This window comes from Conger conger, chromosome 5 (genome assembly GCF_963514075.1).
Source record: "Conger conger chromosome 5, fConCon1.1, whole genome shotgun sequence".
Taxonomy (NCBI): Eukaryota; Metazoa; Chordata; class Actinopteri; order Anguilliformes; family Congridae; genus Conger; species Conger conger.
Genome location: NC_083764.1, coordinates 42,912,831 through 42,932,830, shown reverse-complemented (window position 1 = coordinate 42,932,830; position 20,000 = coordinate 42,912,831). Strand labels below are relative to the sequence as shown.

Sequence of the window (20,000 nt, the reverse complement as noted above, 5' to 3'; positions counted from 1 at the left end):
TGACCTTATCCTCAAGAGTCAGGCCTGTCACTGATCTGACTGAGATATATTTCAAAGGCAACGCTGAGGATCCCTAAAAGCACAATGAGTATGCGCTCATAATTTTTTCCTGGCACTGGGAGCAGAACCGGACAGTAATTTTTCCCTTTTGTCGCCTTTTGTGGTCCACTTCAGCAAAACTGAAAGAAGGCTTCTGATGAAGGCTCGCTATGGCTGAAACTTCAACTCTCTTGTTGTTTAAAACTTTGATTTTGCAGAATTACGTCATGTGCGCGAGACAAGTTACATTATTTCACATTTCTACTCTTTTAGACTCCTTGAGCTATTGTGTTTGTGCGTGTGCATCTCTTCGGACATTTCATTAGACCCACTTCAGTAAATACTAGCAGCAAAGAAAACAGTGGTAACTGCAGCACAGTACACATTTAACCTTGTAACTACGCAGCCCACAGACATTTTAATCGTGTTCTTTATTCTAAAGCACAGATAATTACTCCTTATTACTTAATCACCCAAATAACTGCTTACATAAGCCCAAGTGTTGATGAATTTCACAACTGAAAGCCATTACAGCAGTGAAGTGCATTCTGGTATAGTTAAAAGTGAAGACTGCTATTATCCAATCTGGCAAAGAAAAATTGGTAGGCTAGACCTTGCCAACGACTAACCGATGTGCAAGGACTCTCTCAACAGCTTTTGTTTCTTTATTAAAGCTAATGTTTGACAAATTTGTTATAGAGGAAGGACTATAGGGCGGAAGGACCGTAGTGTAGTGGTTACGATACATGACAGGGACCCGCTAGGTCGGTGGTTCGATCCCCGGTGTAGCCACAATAAGATCCACACAGACGTTGGGCCCTTGCGCAAGGCCCTTAACCCTGCATTGCTCCAGGGGAGGATTGCTGAGTCTAATCAACTGTACGTCGCTCTGGAGCGTCTGCCAAATGCCATTAATGTAATGTAATGTAATAAACTTGTCCTACCTTGTTCTGGTCCTGTAGGGCATGGAGAGCTACAGTGCCGACAGGGCTACATGGCTACTATACCCTGGGCAACTACAGTACCTACAGGGCTACATGGCTACTATACCTTTAGTGCCTGCAGGGCTATTCTACCCTGGAGGGCTACAGTGTCTGCAGGCTTTCATTACAGCCAGAAAATTAATGGGCGGATTCAACGGATTAGTGTCCTGGCAGAACCACTTTAACTTGCCTTGCCAATCCTGATAAGAGTGGCTTAAGTACAGCTCGAGTGCTAACAAATCTGGGAGCAACAAGTCTAGAGGTCCTACTCCCTGAGCTCCTCGTCACATCCATGCAGCACAAAGTGCATTTCTTACCCTGAGCAGCGGAAGGTGAGGAAGAGGATGAGGAGGTGATCTGTACGGTGGCGCTGGGGGGTACAGGAGCTCCACTGCTGGTGGTGGTGGTGGTGGTGGTGGTGATGATGGTTGTGGCCTTAGTGGCTGAACTGGTCTGTACCACTACAGGAGAAACAGGGAGAGCCAGCTGTCTAACCATTCAGGAGCATTTAGCCAACGTTTATTGTGCTAAGCACTAGTCCATCGCCACGGGACACTTAGTGAACATATATCTTCCGCACATTTTAGCATTGTGCTGCTCTGCTCAAGGCTGTGGCCTTATGGGAACTTGCCTGTCATCCTCAAGGCTGACAGACTCATAACTGCCCTCCCAAAATTCCAAGGATGTAGTCTCATTGCAACTTCGGAGGGGACAACAAATATCTTCTTTAGGATTACTTTTGGGGAGGACACTAACAGTACACAACCAATAAAAGATAATAATATTGAGGGGACCATTTTATGTGTTCCCAAAGTTGGTACTATATCAGCAAAGTAGAAACTTAGCTTCAGAGAGCATGGAGCCTCAGCCAAGTATCCACAGATCTTCCTCGCTTTTGGGAATCCATTATAGCACCGTAATTAAAATCTGGATTTAATTTTAGAAGTGACACATTTAAGCTTGATATTATTGTAAAAAAAGAGCTCTTTCCGAATCCTCACAGGGGAGCGGCGTCGAAGATAGAAGAGTGAAATTAATGACTAGCGATTTCAGATGCAGCCGCAGTAGCAGACGCGAGAAAAGGGGAAAACAGACAACAGACAACAGTCGAACACAGTTTGGGCTTCCTGCTCGTCACCTCCTGCCGTTTATTATTCCGGAACGTTCTGCGTCCTTCGCCATTTCCACACACGTACGGCCGCACCCAAATCTCTAATCCATCTGGCAAGCCCGTGTTTGCCAAAGAAAACAAAGACTATATTTGTTTTAAGGATCTCCGTTTGCTTTGAGCCTGACGAGGGAGACGTGTCAGGGGTCTGTGTAACCGGCCTAATGAAATGGAGACAGGATTAACTACAATGAGAGGATGATCCTGTCTGCCTGTCCCACGGTGGCACTTACTCATTTTAAATTACACTCCAAGCTCTTCGGTGCATTTCAGTCACCTTGCTGCGCGTGCAGTCACCCTGCGGACTAAGCCTTTAAATCTATTCATATGTCGAAATTTCAACAAGACAACGACCTCCAGGGGAAATGGAGTGTCTTACTCCATAAAAAAAAAAAAACTATTTTCTCAGAGCGGAAGAGTTTATTCTGTTATTCTGCTTATTCTGATAACTCTCGTTATCATTGAAGAGTAAATGCAGCCATGACACATATGGACACATACGGTGCTCCAGTTAGCCCCCCATGAAGCCCCCCCCTTACCTTTGCTGACGGGCATGAGGATGGTCTGGACCCCCCCGCTGGAGCTGCCCACCCCCAGCTGCTTCAGCTGGTTAGCGGGGATGGTGAGCACAGTCTGCTGATTGCTGGTGTGGCCAGAGTGGATCTTCAGCATTCCTGGAGAACCCAGTAACACAGCCCTGTTACAGCTGAGCACAGCAGAGCAGTCATACTGGCACCACAAGTTAAAGATGCTTTTATACCTGTTACGGCAGTGAGCTCTAACCCTGCTTGTGGAGAACCATGGTCTGTTGGTTTTTGCTTTCACCTTAAAGACAATACCCAATTCTGAGCATGAAACCAGGTGAGGTGAGTTTAAGTTTTTAAACCCCTTTAATTTATGGAATTTAAGTCCTGAGTAACAGTGAGTCTCCAGAACCAGGGTCAGGAAATATACCAACAAAGTTCCCACCCCACCACCCCAGACCTCAACAGAACGGGAATATGCTCTTATTTCTTGCCCCCAGGGGGCGACATTGTGAGACTCTGGACTTGTACCTGAGAGGGTGGCAGCGGTTTTGGCGCTCACAGTGCTCCCGCTGCTGACCAGGGAGGCGGCGGTGACCAGGGAGGGGCTGGCGCTCTTGGGCATGCCCACCACACCCGAGCCTTTGGCCAGGCTGATGACGGGCATGTTGACACTCTTGGCCACGGTCGTCACGGAGACCAGGGAGGAGGGGGCGGAGCTTTTAACCACTGCGGTTGCGGGTTGGGCGCTGGCGCTTTTGGCTGCGTTGAGCACTGCCGCCTGGCTGGCCGGCATCAGGACCGGGTGCTGGACCACGGGCTTGGAGCCCGGGACTGAGGGGCACCCGCCGAGCCCGGAACCTTCCGCGATCTGGGGAAAGGAACGGGGGAAACAGGTGAGCTTGGTCTCCACATGTGAACTGGCCAAACACAGGGAACACAGCCAAATACAGGCTTCCGTCCAACCAAAAAAAGGTTAATGTCCAGCTTTAGTTATTATTAGTTTGCTCGATAGGGTTAATGCACATCACTAACATTACCGAGAATGTACCGGAGTTGAGGCCTGTCCGCACCAAGAACTCGAACTAGATCGATAACTATAACTATAAATATGTTGTTTTAAAAAAAAACTTCTCATTCAAGTGGATAACGACAACAGTGATGAACAATATCATTGGGATCGCTTTCAGAGCGATTTATTCCCGCAGCATGAACAATAAATACCATCCGGATTTACAGGCCATCATGTTGAAAATTATAGACCACATTTCCGAGAGACTGTTTACAGAATGTTATTGTTCATCAATGTAGATCAGGGGTGGGCAATTCTGGTCCTGGAGGGCCGGTGTGCATGCAGGTTTTTGTTTCCACCAATTACCCAGGCTAAATGAACAAATTGGCTGCATGCACTGGTTCACTCAAAGGCTGTCTTCGGCTGTCATTCATCAAGAAATGTACTGTAGCTAAAATGTCAGATGGCATAAAAGGCTAATTATGTAATTAAGGCCAGAAGTTGGTATGAAATCCAGAAATGGATACAGCCCACCTCTTGGTGTAGATGCTCACATCGTTATGGTTGTAGCTATGGTTATAGCTACCGTTATAGTTACAGTTCTTGGTGCGGACAAGGAGGCTAATTTAGTTCCAGGGCTGCATGTTCTTTTTTTGCTGAGGGAGGAAACTCTCGCGAACACGGGAAGAACATGCAAACTCCGCACAGAGAGGATCCAGGCCACCCGGGACTCAAACCCTGAACCTCCTTCTTGCAAAGCTAATTGGTGAACGTGGGCACCACTGAGACCGGCAGTTACCAGACCGCCCTATGACAGGACAGGGCTTTAAAGACCAACATTACAAACAGCACCATGTGCTAAATGGGAATGATCAGGGGAATACTCCAGCGGCAGCAACAAAAATGATGATTTGCTCCCAATTTCAGAAACGTGGTTTAAACCATAGGGGACCGCTGCCTGTGGTAGAGTATAAGTGCTTTCATCTGTAATGTCCTTTTCCTGTTAAACAGCTGCTCACCTCCATGCTCACATGAAAACTCACATAAACACCTAAAATGGGGAAACAGCACGCACCCTTTATACTGCATTGTAGGAAAAAACTGGAAATAGGACAGTATGTTCCCATTGCATTTCATTCAGAAGGTTTGAAATGAAGGGTGATTTGCCCAGAAACAAAATACTGTTCGGTCTGTAATACTAAACGTCTGATGGAGTGTTTTATAGCTGTGATCACATATGCGTGATGAAACTCCATCATGTTACTTTCCAAAAAAATTATACTTCACCTATCTCAAAATCAAAGCTGTAAATGAAAACACACTTTGAAGGAAAAATAATTTTCTAGAGGAACGGGTATTTGTGGTACTTTTACTGTGATGAGTTGCATGCACGTGCGTGTGTGTGCATTTATGACACAAAAATTCTCTGACACAGACGCTCTTACACACACATATTAGCACACGCATGCACACACACACACACATATTAGCACACGCACACACACACACAGACATATTAGCACAAGCACACACATTAGCACACGCATGCACACACACACACATATTAGCACACGCACACACACACAGACATATTAGCACAAGCACACACATTAGCATTAGCGCGCGCGCGCACACACACACACACACACACACACACACACACACACACACACACACACACACACACACACACACACACACACACACACACACACACACACACACACAGCCCTTGGGTGAGAGCTGGTGACATGCAGCCACAGAGTGTGTGACAGAGCCATCTGCCAGACCAGGCAGTGCCTGCTGAGTAGGGGGGAGAGGCGCCAGAGCCCTGTTCCTCTCTTGGTCCATCCCAACACCCGGTCCCCCATTATTTACACCATACTGTCTGCCCACTTAATCCACATCAGACAAACATTCTCCACTGACCTTTTTCATTCACTGGACTGTGTACAACATTCTACAATGCAAGCATAAATATCAATTTTCCATATTTAAAGAGAGCAGCTGATGTATGGATTTATGCGTTGTATATTTCTGATTTAATATGTTCACATATTAGAATGAGCACCGTTTTGTTTGTCTGTGTGCCTATGAGTAATGAGTAACGAAACAGATCTTTGGATTTCTCGTACATCACCATCAGACGACTGCTCAAAACTGTAATTAAAGGGCGGCTTACCGAGCCAGTCGATTTACAGAGCGCGCTTATGGATTACTTCTGAAACAAAGAAACACAGGACACTACGCCAGGTTTCCGTCAGCCCAATTAAACTATTAGAAGCAACGCAGGCAAAATCAAATATGATTATTTGGAGGAAGAGGAGGGGGAGGAAGAAGAGCAGGAGGAGGGAGAAGTAGAAGAAGGCCTCTAGAGTCATTCTTCAAAAGAAGAAACAAGTGATTCCGTCTTGCACACTGCTGCAGGAGGAAAATGGAGACGCAGGCATTAAACATAAAAAGGTATTCTCTGCTTTTGTTTCAAAAGCCTCTCTTATCAGACTTGTCTTTTTCCAAATCTTAAGACCCGTAAGAAACGATGAAGGGGCTTAGCAGTGCCGACGTGGCCCGCATCCAAACCCCTGCTGTCTGCATTGACTCACAAGTCGGGACTTATGTTTCAGCAGAAAAGAGAATAATGTCCATGATGCTGCATAAGCAGCGCCTGCCTGTCACCCAGCCCTCGCATTGCGAAACAGTACGGCTGCACTCCAGAGCTACCTACTGCCTACATGTTTAACCCTTCAGCTCCTGGAAACGCTAACCATTACAAAGGGTTGACATGGCGGAAAACAAATGCGACAGTTAACAGAATCACTATGCACATCACATACACGCGCGCACACGCACACACACACACAAACACTGTGTTTCATGGTTCTGTCTCCCTCCAGCCCGGAGAGGCAAACAAAAATCCACATTCACCTTCAGAACCCAAGCAGTCCAACTGTTATATAACCGGTGCAGGTATAAATATAGCTTCTCTCTGCTCTAATGAAAGTCTGAGCTCTCCACACAGACAGAGCTCACAGTCCTGCAATGAGGGCTTTAGCACTGAAGCCTCCTGACCGGGGGGTGCCCAGATAAGCCCGGCATTCACCCAGTCCTGGAACATTCATAGAATCTACTAGGTCTACTAAATGAGGTCATATAATAACCAAGCCTTTTCAAAATTAAAGCAAGAAGAAACGGGCACACAAGCAGGCCACACAGAAAATCTGAGTTCTGCTGCATATCATGGGAGGAGGGGAGAGTATTTTCCCCCCAGTGCACGAACAATAACTGAATACCGCCCGGCATGGACAATACAAATACTGCTCTGTAATGACCTGTGTGTGGACATTGCACCCTGGGTTTGGAGGTTTTCTAAGTTGTAAGTGCATCGTCCCAAGCAGACCCGCACCCAGAACAGATGTGCGAAACGCAGCTACCTGATGTTCTAGAGCACACAGCTGCCGCTGATGCGGCTGCTGCCACTGTTGCTTGGCAACAGCCTATGAGCCGGGCCAGAACCATCCAGCGCAGCCGCGCGATCAATTGCTAAACTGCGCTGAGTGGGAACGATCCACCGCTTCTATTTGTGTGTCCGTGAAAGCCGTTGCCATGGGGACGAGACGCCACGGGGACGAGACGAGACGCGGTGCGCGCGGCCGAGCGTTCGGCGGGGCGGGGGCTGACCTGCTGGGCGGAGCCCGCCATGGCGACGGTCGCCGGGGCGACGCTGGTGCTGGCGGCGGTGATGACGCCCCCCGTCATCCTCAGGGTGGTGGTGCCGGGTTTGGACAGGTGCCCCGCCGCCGTCACCGTCTTCACCGACCCATCAGACAGCTTGACCTGGGAAGCCTGGGACCCGCCCACCACCTGTCAATCACACAGGGCGGTCACAACGTTATTAGCATTACAGCATCACTCTGGAATACGCAATTATCAACAATGACTCACGGGGTTATCAATGAAAGAAACTGTATTTGGATGTTGCAGGAGCAGCAAGAATAACAATGAAGGTTGGTAACAAAGTGATCATTGAGCTGAAAATAAGTGAACAATGACATTGCTTTTGAAGATAGAAAATGTCTTGCAGTTATCCATCCAAAGACAAGAAGACCATGTCAAATTTTTGTGAACAGATTTGAAGAATAGTCTCAAGGAACAATATTGCCATATCATAGTTTTTATGTTTCTATTCATAAAAGCAACACTGGCTTGTATATAACATACATATCATTCTTCAGTGACTATGTGAAGCACTGTGAATTTAAATGATTAAAAGTTATTTTATAACATGGCTAAATCCTACAGAAAGGATATTTGCCTCATTAATGTTTCACCGTTTTCCCTCATGATTCCAACTTATGATTCAGGGCCACAACTAAAAGCTGAACGAGAGTCATGAAACAAACCAAACGGAGCACAGAGAAAGCTGAAAATGTCAAGGTTGAAAAAGGCGCATGCATCTTCGAGGTACGGCAGGGCAGCAGCTTTGAAATACAGGTACGGAGGCGAACTCTGCTGTTAAAACGACAGAGCAGTGCATTAATCTCAGAAATACCGAGCGGCCTCACACCAAGGAGAAACCCGCTTCGGTCGGGGAGATTTGGCGGCCCGTCCTCGGTCCAAATTTAAAGCGGAGTCGAGACTCGACCGTGTCCTTAAACTCTGCTTTTATTCCTGAGAGACCCTGGTGTCAGCGTTTAACAGCTGAGTGTGGGCTTCGGGAGGGTCGGTGACTGCATGGGGCCTGAATAGGAAATGGGGTTCTAGACTAATGCTGTTCTGTGCAAAAGTCCTAGGCACATGGAAGTACAATGAAACGAAAATGTTTAAATATCTTAAATATCTTTATAAAGAGCAGTAAACAGTCAAAAACTATGTCTAAATCAATATTTATAGTCACCTCCCGTCACATTAAAAACTGCACCAATTCTCTTTGGTACACTGTCCAGCGGTTTTATAAGAAAATTGTTGGAACATATTGGAGAATTTGACACGGTAATTCTGCAGACTTTGGCTATCTTCTTTGCTTCTGTCTCTCAAGGTAATCCCAGACAGCCTTTATTTCGCTTTTAACTGAAAATGGTCCATTATTTAAAGGTACAATAGGTAAGATTTCTGTGTTAAAAAACATTGTTACAAGACCATTGTAAAACCCTTCCTATTACTGAAAAAGGCACAGTGACATGTTGACTCACCCTCTGTCTGGGTTTATAGTCCTTAAATTCAGGTTTCAAAATATGCAGTTGATGGGCCGGCACTTTGTAAAACATTGTATAGCTGTACAATAATTCAAGCTCATTGGTTGAAAATTAGTTCTAGAGAGCCGCGGTGGCGCAACAGGCTAAGATGCAGCAGACTTGCGGTTGCAGTTCGCTGCAGTTGAACACCGGGGACCGGGGTTCGATTCTCGGTCCTGCCAAAAGCCAAGTTTGGCCGGCTCACGTGGAGCAGCATAATTGGCTCACTGCTCCAGAGGGAGGGACTTGGCAGGGTTAGTAGATCGCCGCACAATAAAGCACCTTGGGCGCCTCGGAATCATGGCAAAGAGGCATGAGACAAGACGGCTTGAAGAAGGCGTGTCGTTCTCCTTCGGGCCGCCGAGGGACGGGGTGTGGGCGGTGTATCTAATACTAGCTCTAATTGAATCAGACAATTGTCTACCAAATTGGGAGAGAAAAGGGAAAAATGTGGTCTAATTGCCACAGCCAATGGCGTTTCAATGTCGGCGCGTTTACAGAGAAGTGGGAGGGATAAACAGTGTTGTGGTTTGAGCGTGATTGTTGCTGCTATACCTCTCTTGACTGTTAGAAGTCTGAAATGACCTATTATACCTTTAATGTTTTTATTTAAGTAAGTTTTTGCAAAGAAGAATGTTTTGAAATCTCAAATTTGCTCTTTTCTGCTGACAGTAATGCACAAAACAAAAACTAAATATCCACATATATTTACAAAATCTAGAGTGCCTAGGAATTTTACACAGTACTATATGTAGAGACAGTGCACACAGAGCAGCTGTTTCAGGGTAAGGGCCTTATAGAGAGAGAAGGTGAAGCTATGAGAGAAGCTATGAGCTCCACCGCGGTCAGTGCACCTGTCAGATAAATGCCGGCCCAACATCAATGGAGAGGCAGGGGCCGCGGCCGGCGATTATAAGAAGTCCCCTGTGGAGCGCGGTTGCGTAATGTTGAACCCAGCCAAAGCACAGGGAATGGAAAGTTCAGATCCAAAATGGCAGTAGAAATTACACCCAGCTTATTCTTCCAAGGAGCCCGGTCTTCAGAGGATTCAGAGTGACCGCTGACACTGAGTAAATACGGATGAGATTTCTGACTGACAGCTGTATCGCAGCAAGCTTTGGAAATGGGGTGTGGGCTATGAGGTTGATTCAGTGTGATCCAACAGAAACGTTGGATGTGACCCAGACAGAACAACAACAGAGGAATCAAGCTTTATGCTAACAATTTAGACAGCACAACGCCGAGAACAATCTAACTCCCCCGCCCATGGAGAACACACTAGTGTGTGAAAAGAAAAAGGCACAGTTTTCATGGCCTTGTATTAACTGTAGAAAAACAAGATATTGAGAAGCAACCTCAGAAAAAAAAAAAGATGAATGTCGCTCACAAACACAGAATTCACTCACTCAGCACTAATGGCACAATCCCACGAGCTTTGGGTGTTTCACACGGTAAACACTAAGCACTTGAGTAACTCAAGAGAGCGGCATAAAGTTTTTCTGCGAGCCTTTAAAAAGGCCAGGACCCAGCAGCAGGGTGACTTTAAACCATCTGTTTCAAGTTTGGCGGTGACTCAGCGCCTGGCCCGGTCGAGCGGTCTCCGTGGCGACGGGGCGGTCGGAGGCGGAACAGTACCTGGGCGAGGATGGCGGCCTTCTGCCCGGCGGTGACCCGGATGGCCTGCTGTGTGATGGTTGCTGGGGACGACGCGCTGTGACTGGCCGAGCTCGCCCCCTGCTTCCCCGCGCCCTGCGGCGAGGGCTGGCCAACCAGGAACGTTCCCTGGGAAGAGAGATGTGTGTGTCAGTCACCAGGGAACAGCGCAGAACACAACAAACTCAACTCATTTTATAAAGCACCGGGAGGCTATTAGATATACAGAGAGTGGACTTATGCACTCTGTCCTACTTGCAAGGAGAATCAGTTTCTTTTTTTCTTTTCTCAAAGTGAAGCTGGTTTCACCGACCGTGGCTTACGGTTCACATATAAATACTGAAACGGAAATAAAAAATAAAACTTCGCCTTTGAACAAAGGCATTAATGTGTGACCTGATTTTGCATTAATTTTGGGTTACTTTAAAGCTCCCCAAACTCATGGGAAGGGAGACCTAGTTTTTGATCAAACAAGAACTGCAGTCCCATAAATGCAATGAGCAATGCTTAATGAAGGGCTTGCTCCTCCTATTGATCTGTTCTCAGACAACAAATGCATTCCTCATCTCAATGTGATCTGCAGATGTGCCTTCAGAGAAGGGCCACACGATATGGAAATCTGGGGATGAGACGACAATTCAGCCCCAGAATTCCCAGAGACCCATACCTCCCTATTTTACATGAGGGCACCAATGCAAACAGCAACCGAGTTTCCATATTCAAGCACATGATTTTACTTGCAAAACCAAATATTTATATTTGATAACTTCAATCATAGAGTATGAGTCTAGAACGTTACAGAGACGCTGTATAGCTTAGTAAATTTGGCAAGTAGAATGTATTAATACAGATTAAATAAATAAGAAATAATGTGGCTATGATTATGCTAATTTTTGAGCATGACATTTTCATTTAATTTACAGCATCAGACAGCACATCAAATTTGTTTCCTCTGGCACATGAACGTCGTGTCATATCAGCCCACAAATATCAACTGTAAACTTAGCACATCGGGCGATAACGATAAATTTGTTTTCAGGCATTATCCACTGATACTGATATGACTGATATTATTGCGCATCCCTACTTCAGAAAGGTTATACTTGGTTAGTGGACCCACTTTTCTACAGTCATAAGTGCAGCAAGTGTGGATGCCAAATACAGTGTGCTGGAGCCAAGAAGCCCTGGGAAGTGAAGGGCTTGGAGAGTAATGAGCCAAACCTCAATTCAGTTAAAAACCATTCAAATGTAAAAGATAACAAACAGAGCAAAAATTTTAGTTTTCAACAGCAACTTTACCTGACATAGAGAATCTATAACAAAAGACCTACAAGAGTCTAGATGACGAGTGGAAATTCCATATAATGACGTTACCTCATGAACACTAGCTCACAGTATCTTATGGACTGAATGCAAAATACTGTGAGTATAAGCTGTATGCAGTAATTACCTTCCTTCCACTATGCTAAAGATGAGGTTAGTTAGGGAGGAGATATAAGACTGGTTCATTAGCCACAGGTTATAAGCAGCTATGGGTAATTACAGCAGATACTAACTGTGTACTGGGAAGTTAAGAAAGCTATAACCCAAGTAAAACCGGTGAAATCTGATGTGTTCGTTTCCATTTCCATCACGTCCAAAGGTTCTCATTAGATGAAATATTTCAGTAACTCATCTTGTTAACCAATTATCATTCCTTGTATGAAACTCTAGTTCATTCTCGTTAAATAATTACTCACTGCACAGATCTGCATTCACTCAAACTCTCAGGAAAATTAATAATCACAATTAATTGCCGGTTATTTTATGCAGGGCTTAGAAGCCCTCCATTAATAGTGATGACAAATATTCAATAAAACCATGTCAACAAGCATTTATCACTGACCAAAGTAATGAATTAAAACAAAATGTTGTTCAGTGTACAGAATGTGAAGGTTGTAGGCAGCAATGACAGTGGTGCAGGAACCTGTAATGATAACAGTGAGATGTAGTCAGGTCAGTGATCATGTTATTAGTTACATTATTGCACATTAAGATTGCGTAGGGACTGTAGACTGAAATTATAATGGTGTAATGACTGTACAGTGAAATGATAAGGGTGTTGGGACTGTAGACTGCAATGGCAATGGTGTAGGGAGTGTAGACAAATGATCTGGTGTAGGGAGTGTAGACAAATGACCTGGTGTAGGAAGTGTAGACTGAAATGGTGTAGGGAGTGTAGACTGTAATGGAGTAGGAAGTGTAGACTGTAATGGAGTAGGGAGTGTAGACTAATGATAATGGTGTAGGGAGTGTAGACTAATGTTAATGGTGTAGGGAGTGTAGACTAATGATAATGGTGTAGGGAGTGTAGACTGTGATGGAGTAGGGTGTAGACTAATGATAATGGAGTAGGGTGTGTAGACTAATGATAATGGAGTAGGGTGTGTAGACTAATGATAATGGAGTAGGGTGTGTAGACTAATGATAATGGAGTAGGGTGTAGACTAATGATAATGCAGTAGGGTGTGTAGACTAATGATAATGGAGTAGGGTGTGTAGACTAATGATAATGGAGTAGGGTGTAGACTAATGATAATGGAGTTGGGTGTGTAGACTAATGATAATGGTGTAGGGAGTGTAGACTAATGATAATGGTGTAGGGTGTGTAGACTAATGATAATGGTGTAGGGAGTGTAGACTGTAATGGTGCAGGAACTGTAGAAAGTTCCAGAATTGCACTGGGGCAGGACGGTGACGCGATAAGGGCTGTGGCGCTGGGCGTTACCTGGGGCGTCTGTTTGAGGATGTAGGAGGTGTAGGACAGGTTGGAGGGCAGGGCGCTGCTGGTGGTGCTGGTGCTGGTGGAGGTGCTGGGCGTGGTCTGGGAGCTCCCCGTGCTCAGAGAGGAGGTGCTCTGAGTCTGCTGGCCTGTGGGAGGGACAGGGCGTCACATCCAAACCACGAGCCTCCACTGCACAGGTTTATTTCATACACCTCAATGACACAAAATGGCTTTCACCTGGCCTCTATGAGGTATATGTGTAAAATATGATACATACATTTCACAGCAATGTGTATTTATAAACATGAAAGAACTGAATGTGGTATATTTCCCCATATATTGAGAAGTGATAATATATTGTATTTCAATACTGAGGACATTTTATTCCTCCAAAAGTGCACTCCAGATGAATACTAAATTGAAGACCAGTATCAGTCTTTTGGTAGGGGTGTTCTCCTCAGGTTGTACCTTCTGACAGAACACAGAGCTCAGTGAGAAGACTGCAGCTGGACAGTATTTTGTTTGGGTGGTGAGGTGGGGAGGTAGCAGGGCTTACCTGAGGGGTTGGAGGCGCGCAATATCGCCCCCTGGGGGATGAGCAGCAGCTTGCCTTTGCCGGAGGGGTTCTTGCTATTGGTGGTCAGGTAGAGCTTGGTGCCCGGAGGTAGGCTGGCCAGGTTAGCCAGGTTGTTCGCCGGCAGCTGGAGCGTAGCCATAACTGCGCAACAGAAATAGTCCAATTCAGAACTTGCGTGGAGCATCGTTTATTCACACTTTTATTAACACGCCCATATGGATGAACACAAAGCCAATAAAAGTATTTTGGGCTATAACACCATGGATGAGGGATTTGGCATCTGCAGGGCAGCTAGTCGTGCCAGCCATCCTCAGTGGACATGGTGGTGACTATCGTGCTGACCTATAAAAGTGCAGCAGGTAGTGTTTAGAGCCAGAGATCTAGACCTTTGGGAAAAGAAGGCCCTGCTAAAGGATGTCAAAATGTGTGTAGCTTTGCCAAGGAGGCAGATGGTCACATCAGTGTTAGATTAACTATGTCCAAACCTATTCAATTCACTGAGGAGGGTGGACCCACAGAAAAATAATGTCATGCTGAAAGTCCACACTGCAATGGTAAGATAATACAATGTTACCTTAACCCCTTATGGGCTGATGCAACCTGCACGTTACATCTCCCTTAACAGACGGATGCGACGCCAACGTTGTATTTCATCATATGACCGTTTCTCGTCTCATTTTCTAAAAGGCGCCTCAGTCCATTATGGTTGAACATAGGATTAACGGCATAGTACTGCTGACATCACATTCCTGTGGTACCGTTCCAATACTTGTTGCTGCTATTGTTACTCTTTTGCCGAGTCAGCAATATAATATTGCCATGTTACCTTTACAATGTCACGCTGTTAATATAATTACAGGAAAAAAAAATCAGTATAGTGTCCTGTTTCTCACAGTTGGATTAGTGACAAAGACCAAGAATGTCTAAATTATTCCAGATATTTCACAGAGAATATGATACATAGCTGTAAATCCCAGCCAACAATTACTCATCTTACTATGCATGCCCATCCGCTGAATAAAGATGCCAGCTGACGATGCAAAAAACTGACAGGCCGAGGACTCTGCCAAGCAGGTCCTTTCACCATCTGGTGGTGGAATGAGGTACTGCAGTTCCCCCCCAGAGGGAGCAGCCCGGCCACACATGGCCAGTCTGCGGCAGGGACCCCACCCCTCGCCCAGTTGACGCTCCCAGCGTCTCAGTGCGGCTCTTGTTAAGAGCACAAAGGACTGTTCTGTGGGAGGCTGTCACCGCACCGAAGTCACACGCCACCCACCGTGTGAGATCCTGCTGTCCTATCCACTTGAGAGAGAGGCTTGGTCTGTTTTTTTAATGAATGACCGCAGTCAAACGGAACAGAAACCGCAAACTGAGAACAAGCGTACATTCATACGAGCAGGCATGCTCACGCAGCAAACGCACATTAGCAAGCACAAGTGTAGGTATACACTAGTATGCATGCACTCACTCTCTCTCAGACACACACACACACTTCCCAATGGCATCACGTGTTGGAATGTTAGTCCTTGCAGCAAAGAAACTGTTTTGTAACACTGCTCCAAAAACAATTATACGGTGGCTTATCAGAGAATCGCAGTTAACATTTGCATTTAAAACCCCTGCGAGCTCTTGAAATTATGACGTTCTTCACAGCAGCGTGGGAGTATCGACTTCTTCACCGCTGAAAAGTAAAGAAAGACCAAGCTAATTTGTGTCAGCTTTAATGTAATGCTCTTACGCTGTGGCATTTAGAGTTACAGGGATCTGAACTGGTGTAATAACAGCGTTTCCTCGCTGCCTGCCAGCTTTCACCCAGCTCCAGCTCTGGGACCTCGATGCTAGCTGAGATCATGATGAGAACTCCGCGTTCTCATTAGCCGTTAGCCATCTCCCGCGATGCAGACTCCATCTAACCAGATGCCTCCCCCCAGGAGGAACATCGAGCTGCACACTCTTCACTCACACACCAGCTGGAGAACAGAGCGGCACACTTCCTAATCACACCATTGCATCATATTCACAGGGAACCAGGCTTGTCCTCCCAGCTAATTCAGTGAAAAATGCACAGGCCCAAACGCTGTATATCTAACTGCAGCGGGAAATGAAATGTAATATCTCAGGGACAGTGTGTTAGAGATTATGTGCATACTCAGTTCAAACTCTTCTTCCTGTGTTTTAAGGAGTAAGCTATGGAATGACACAACGTCTTATATGTGTCTACTGCCTGAGCTGCCACCTCAAGACTGTCACCTAGCCGTGGCTAATTTAATTAGTGTTAACACTAATCATGAAATCCCACACCCTGGGCCAGCCAGAGGGGGATGTGCTCCCTCCTCGAGCCAGGTTCCTGCCAAGGTTTCTTTCGAAAACACACTGCCGCCTTAGGCTTGCCCTTATGTGGGTTTAGGCCAGAATTTTTCGGGTGAAGTGCGGCGTGACAGTTGTTTTTGCGAAATGTGCTACACAAATGCATTTTGATTCGATCTGCATTACCTGAGCCCTGACCGGTCTTGGTGGTTCCCGTAGACGAGCTTGTTGCCTTGGTGACGGTGTGCACCTGCTGACCCACGATGCTGGACCCGCTGACGATGGCTTTGGCCACGCCCTGGGTGATCACCTGCTTCTGCCCCATCACCTTGGAGACGTTTGGGTTGGACTTGGCGACCAGGATCTGCCCGCTGCTGATGGCCACCTGCTTAACCGCTGACTGCAGGGCCGAGCCCATCGGGATGCCCACCACCTGCAGAGGTGCATCGTGGGAAATGTAGGCACTGCGTTGTAAGAAACTGGAGGGTCATTCTATTTCAGTGTTAACACTTTCAGTCTCAAGAGTAACATATGGTACTCAAGCATAACTACTTATACCTTTTCAACCAGTCAGAATCACTGCTATACTATTGTTTTCAGCCCCTATTAAAACCCGACTGAATATCCTCAACTTTCTCAACCAAAGCCAAAACCCCTTAGGATCTGTGTGGAGCCACATATTGGGCTTGGGAATGAAAGAGTTAAACAGATTTGTAAACCAACACAGACAATGGGTTTGGGTTTATGCAAGCTTGTCCAATCATCTTTGACCATCTTTGAGGCACGTGGGTGGGTGGGTGGTGGGGCGGGGGGCGAGGGGCGGGACAAACCTTGCTGGCCGTGGCCCCCGGGGCGCTGGCACTCTGCTTCTGAGGCGACACGGCGATCATGTGACCGCCCTTCACTGCGACAAACTGCTGGCCGGCCGGCTGCTGGGGCGTTGCCGTGGAAACCAGCATTTGCTGCGTCTGGTGCTGCTGCTGTGGCTGGTGCTGGGAGAGGACTTCCCCCGGCTCCTGCTTTATGATGACCTGCAGGGGGGGGGGGGGAACGGGAACGCACACAGCCCCTCAGCGACAGCGCACGCACGGGCCCCAGGGCCCACCAGGCATTCAGTAAACCCACCACTCCAACACTGCATCGATCCTCACGAAGCCGGCGTTGAACCCTTCCGCACAACCGCCGTCCCGGGACTTCATATATTTCAGCTCGACTATTTTATGACTGTGTTTCGGCACTTTTAGGCAGAAAATAACACAATTTCCACTTCACGGACGAAGCAGGATTAACGTGACTGCAAAGTGAAAAATCTCCCCGAGTGTTTTATAGTTCGGCTCAGTCAAACTCATTTTCACAACATATCACAGGGTTTCATAACGATTTCATCATATGAAACGATTAATGTCTTTAATGAACACAAACAGATTCAAAGCATTTCTTTTGAACTTTCATTGCAAAACCGCAGTGCACTAAGGGCCTATAAACTGCAACGGTTCAGAGGCATCGAGTGAAAATTTAATGGGCTAACACTGTTACATAAAAGAAGCAAACTCATACCAACTAGTTTCAAATCAATATTATGTTTAAGCTAAGATGGAGGTTTCCTCTTTGAGGTTCTGACCTCAAAAGGGGCTGCTAGTAGAAAGGCCATAGTTGAAGGTAGCCGGGGGGGGGGGGGGGGGGGGGGGCGACGGCGACATGGCTCAGGCAGTAAGAGTAGTCGTCTGGCAGTCGGAGGGTTGCCGGTTCAATCCCCCGCCCGGGCTGTGTCGAAATGTCCCTGAGCAAGACACCTAACCCCCAAATGCTCCTGACGAGCTGGTCGGTGCCTTGCATGGCAGCCAATTGCCGTTGGTGTGTGAGTGTGTGTATGAATGGGTGAATGAGAAGCATCAATTGTACAGCGCTTTGGATAAAGGCGCTATATAAATGCCAACCATTTACCATTTACAAGGTTCTTCTAAACACAAACACAAATCAGGGACCAAATCGTTCCCAGTCCCGGACTGTGGGCTCGCCTACGTTAGCTCTCGCAAGCCAGCTGTGAAAGCCATGCAGAGGTTAAATGCAGAGTACAGGGTACAGGGTTGACCGCAGGAAGGCACCTGCGTTGTGCGATATGGCAGGTGTGCTTGCCAATTCGGTTTAGTGTGTCACGGCCGAGCTGCTTCGCGGTTAGAGTAAGGGACAAAGAAAGAAGCTATGTTCTTAAAGGCAACGCCAAGGGCACTGGCGCACACCGAGTGACGCCCCGGGGAGAGACAAAATGACTGGACACAAGCAGATCAGCAATTCAGCTTCTCACAGGCGTTTAGAGAGAGTAGAGAGCAAGCAAAGTTCATTACACAAACAAACTTGAATAAACAAAAACTTCACCTTTCCCCTTGGGGGGGGGGGGAATAATAAACTAAGAGAGCGCAGACATAACAAATGAAACAGAGTGAAAGCTTCTCAGCTTTCCTCTTCTTCAGCTCTCCAGCCCCTCGGGTTTCTGGCCTGGTCCTCCTACACCTGGTTCTCAAACTCGCTCTCGCTCTCCCATTCTCTGTTTTTTTCACCACAGAAACACACCGTGAAGCCCTGGGCTGATTCGCCGATGCAACCCAGGCGTGTGCACCCAGTCAACCGGTAGGCGTGGCTCCAGCACTGGCACATTTGCCCCTCAAATATGTTCCTCCAATAAGGGCTTTACATGAAGCTCTGAACCTCAGTATGGTCTCATTTTTGGTTGCTTTTTTTCTTTTTTCTACTAAACTGCCTCCTAGCTGTCAGGCTAATAAAGCTGTGCAATGGGTCTGTCTCCTCTCATTTCGGGAAGCTCAGTTTGGACTGCAGTTTGAAATAAGCAGCAGTTTCATGGTATGAATTTTGGAGAGCGTGTGCCAGCCTGCGGTCTCCAGACGTGAGATCGTGGATCACAGAAATTAACACGGTTACTATGACTGGGCAAAACTTGGGAAAGGGATTTTGAAAAGAACATCAAAGATCTTGCAGAGCATTTCAAAGTTAGCCTTCAGCCGATTTCTGGATTCAAATCACTTGCAGTACAATCAGAATTTAGAGCAGTTCTCCAATGGAGTTTGAAGACACATCTGCTTCAGCATCAAGGGTATTTTACCAGTGCAGAAGGTACAGTCTGCCAGTGGGACCGGTGTCTATATTTAACTACGCGAAGCTGAAGTTCATTTAAACAGTCACGCATAACTACAGCAGAATTATTTTACTATTTTGGCTGAACAGCGCATCATCCAATGCCAAAATAAATCGTGTTAAGCTTTTCGACAGTACACTACATTGTAATTCTAAATTACATATACGGGATTCAGCATTTTTAGAGCTCTGTGAGTGTGTGTTATTTGTATGTTTATACTTTGTGCATGCAGCTGAGCGTGCGCGGGCGTGTAAACACGCGCTCAGCTTCGTGTGATTCAGGCTTCCGGCACTTTCTGCAGCGGCTGCACAACACGGAGACGCAGAATAACGGCCCACTTACACAGCATTCCCAGCGCACAGACCTGCCCAAGATAGCGCTCCGACGGGCTATTAATATCAGCGTTAATAAAGAGAGGACGCGGAGGGGGAGAGAAAGAGCCACCGCGCCACCCAAGCACTTCCACCCAGAAACGTCTGAGCACGAGGCCAGAGGCGGGGAAGGAGGCACGCTCCCGTCTTTCAGAAACACAGAATGCAACGCGCATCAGAGGTCCATGACCTCCAGTGATCTGGCTACTGCCACTTTATG

At 46.7% G+C, this 20,000-nt stretch overlaps 1 protein-coding gene across 5 annotated transcripts in view; it reads right to left on the bottom strand.

Moving 5' to 3' along the window:
- The window catches only part of yeats2 (YEATS domain containing 2), a 46,239-nt gene that overhangs the window by 9,274 nt on the left and 16,965 nt on the right, over positions 1-20,000 (bottom strand). For all 5 annotated transcript variants that reach the window (XM_061243108.1, XM_061243113.1, XM_061243110.1 and 2 more), the window contains exons 14-22: positions 17,089-17,289; positions 16,445-16,691; positions 13,931-14,092; positions 13,378-13,520; positions 10,593-10,739; positions 7,405-7,587; positions 3,246-3,585; positions 2,730-2,864; positions 1,340-1,483 (exon numbers count right to left, since the gene is read on the bottom strand). In XM_061243108.1, the coding sequence (XP_061099092.1) occupies positions 1,340-1,483; positions 2,730-2,864; positions 3,246-3,585; positions 7,405-7,587; positions 10,593-10,739; positions 13,378-13,520; positions 13,931-14,092; positions 16,445-16,691; positions 17,089-17,289 (1,702 nt within the window). The remainder of the gene's footprint in view (positions 1-1,339; positions 1,484-2,729; positions 2,865-3,245; positions 3,586-7,404; positions 7,588-10,592; positions 10,740-13,377; positions 13,521-13,930; positions 14,093-16,444; positions 16,692-17,088; positions 17,290-20,000) is intronic.